The following is a 955-nucleotide window of genomic DNA, read 5'->3' as shown; positions in this document are numbered from 1 at the left end:
TTCAATAATTTCCCTTCAATTATGAAAGGCAAAAACAGCCCCGCACCGCACCAAAGTTTTTGCACATGCATCTAATGAAAACACATATTCAACAAGTCAATCTAAACAACACCATTTGTGACACGAGAAATTGAAACTGCACCGAACTTATTCTTAATTGGAACCATAGCAGGATTTGGAGAAGGAGAATCCAACTAAAAAGCAAAACCAAATATCCAAGACATTTATATAACATAGGTACATATATAACATACAAATTCATATAACAACAGGTTGGGACTCCAGTTTACATTCAGTAATTTAGTGCTACAAGAGGAAACCATTCACTTAATCAAACAAAATGATGAACCAATCCTCATCTTCTATCGCCCCTCCTGCCATGGACCTCAAAGGGGGGGGGGGGGGGGGGGAAGCGTTGTATACGGTGGTTCGACCAAACCCCCCAAATGAACCGAGTTCTGGTACTGCCGAAGCTGGTGCTAGGGGCTACCTTCCAAGAGACACAAACAGAGAGAACAAGAAGCAGTAGTCCCCAGGTCACAGAACTCTCAAATTGGCCACCATAGATGTTATGACAATAACAAGTAATGCTACACAATCTTATAACTACACACCTTACTACAAAGAAAAGACAAGATACAAAAGTGAGGGGAAAAAAAAAAGATAACCCAAGTAAAATGTCAAGCTTTAGTTATGTATGCCTCCTGTAGGTAAGGTAAGGTAAGGTAAGGTTAAGTAGTAGTTGCAGTCGTAGTCGTTTTAGTACTAATAGTATATTAACAGTCAGAATTTGTTTTGACAAAGTTGTTGATTTCTGTCACGAGGCAATAGAAAAGGCCATCATTTGGTAGGAAGTAAAAGCCAGGGGTGGCTTCCAGGGAAAAAGAAGCTTGACCTGTTGTTCTCATTTAAATTACATAAGGTCAATGCCAATCAAAGAAAAAGTGAGGATCCA

General features: G+C 39.6%; 1 protein-coding gene across 1 annotated transcript in view; it reads right to left on the bottom strand.

Moving 5' to 3' along the window:
- Window positions 1–101: 101 nt before the first annotated feature.
- Window positions 102–955, bottom strand: part of LOC106797394 (gibberellin receptor GID1B) — a 2,185-nt gene continuing 1,331 nt past the window's right edge. Inside the window, exons 3-4 of the mRNA XM_041012902.1 lie at window positions 291–306; window positions 102–194 (exon numbers count right to left, since the gene is read on the bottom strand). Of these exons, the coding sequence (XP_040868836.1) occupies window positions 102–194; window positions 291–306 (109 nt within the window). The remainder of the gene's footprint in view (window positions 195–290; window positions 307–955) is intronic.

The sequence above is a fragment of the Glycine max genome, chromosome 19 (genome assembly GCF_000004515.6).
Source record: "Glycine max cultivar Williams 82 chromosome 19, Glycine_max_v4.0, whole genome shotgun sequence".
Taxonomy (NCBI): domain Eukaryota; kingdom Viridiplantae; phylum Streptophyta; class Magnoliopsida; order Fabales; family Fabaceae; genus Glycine; species Glycine max.
Note: the sequence above shows the minus strand (reverse complement) of the source record. Positions and strands in the feature narration are given on the sequence as shown.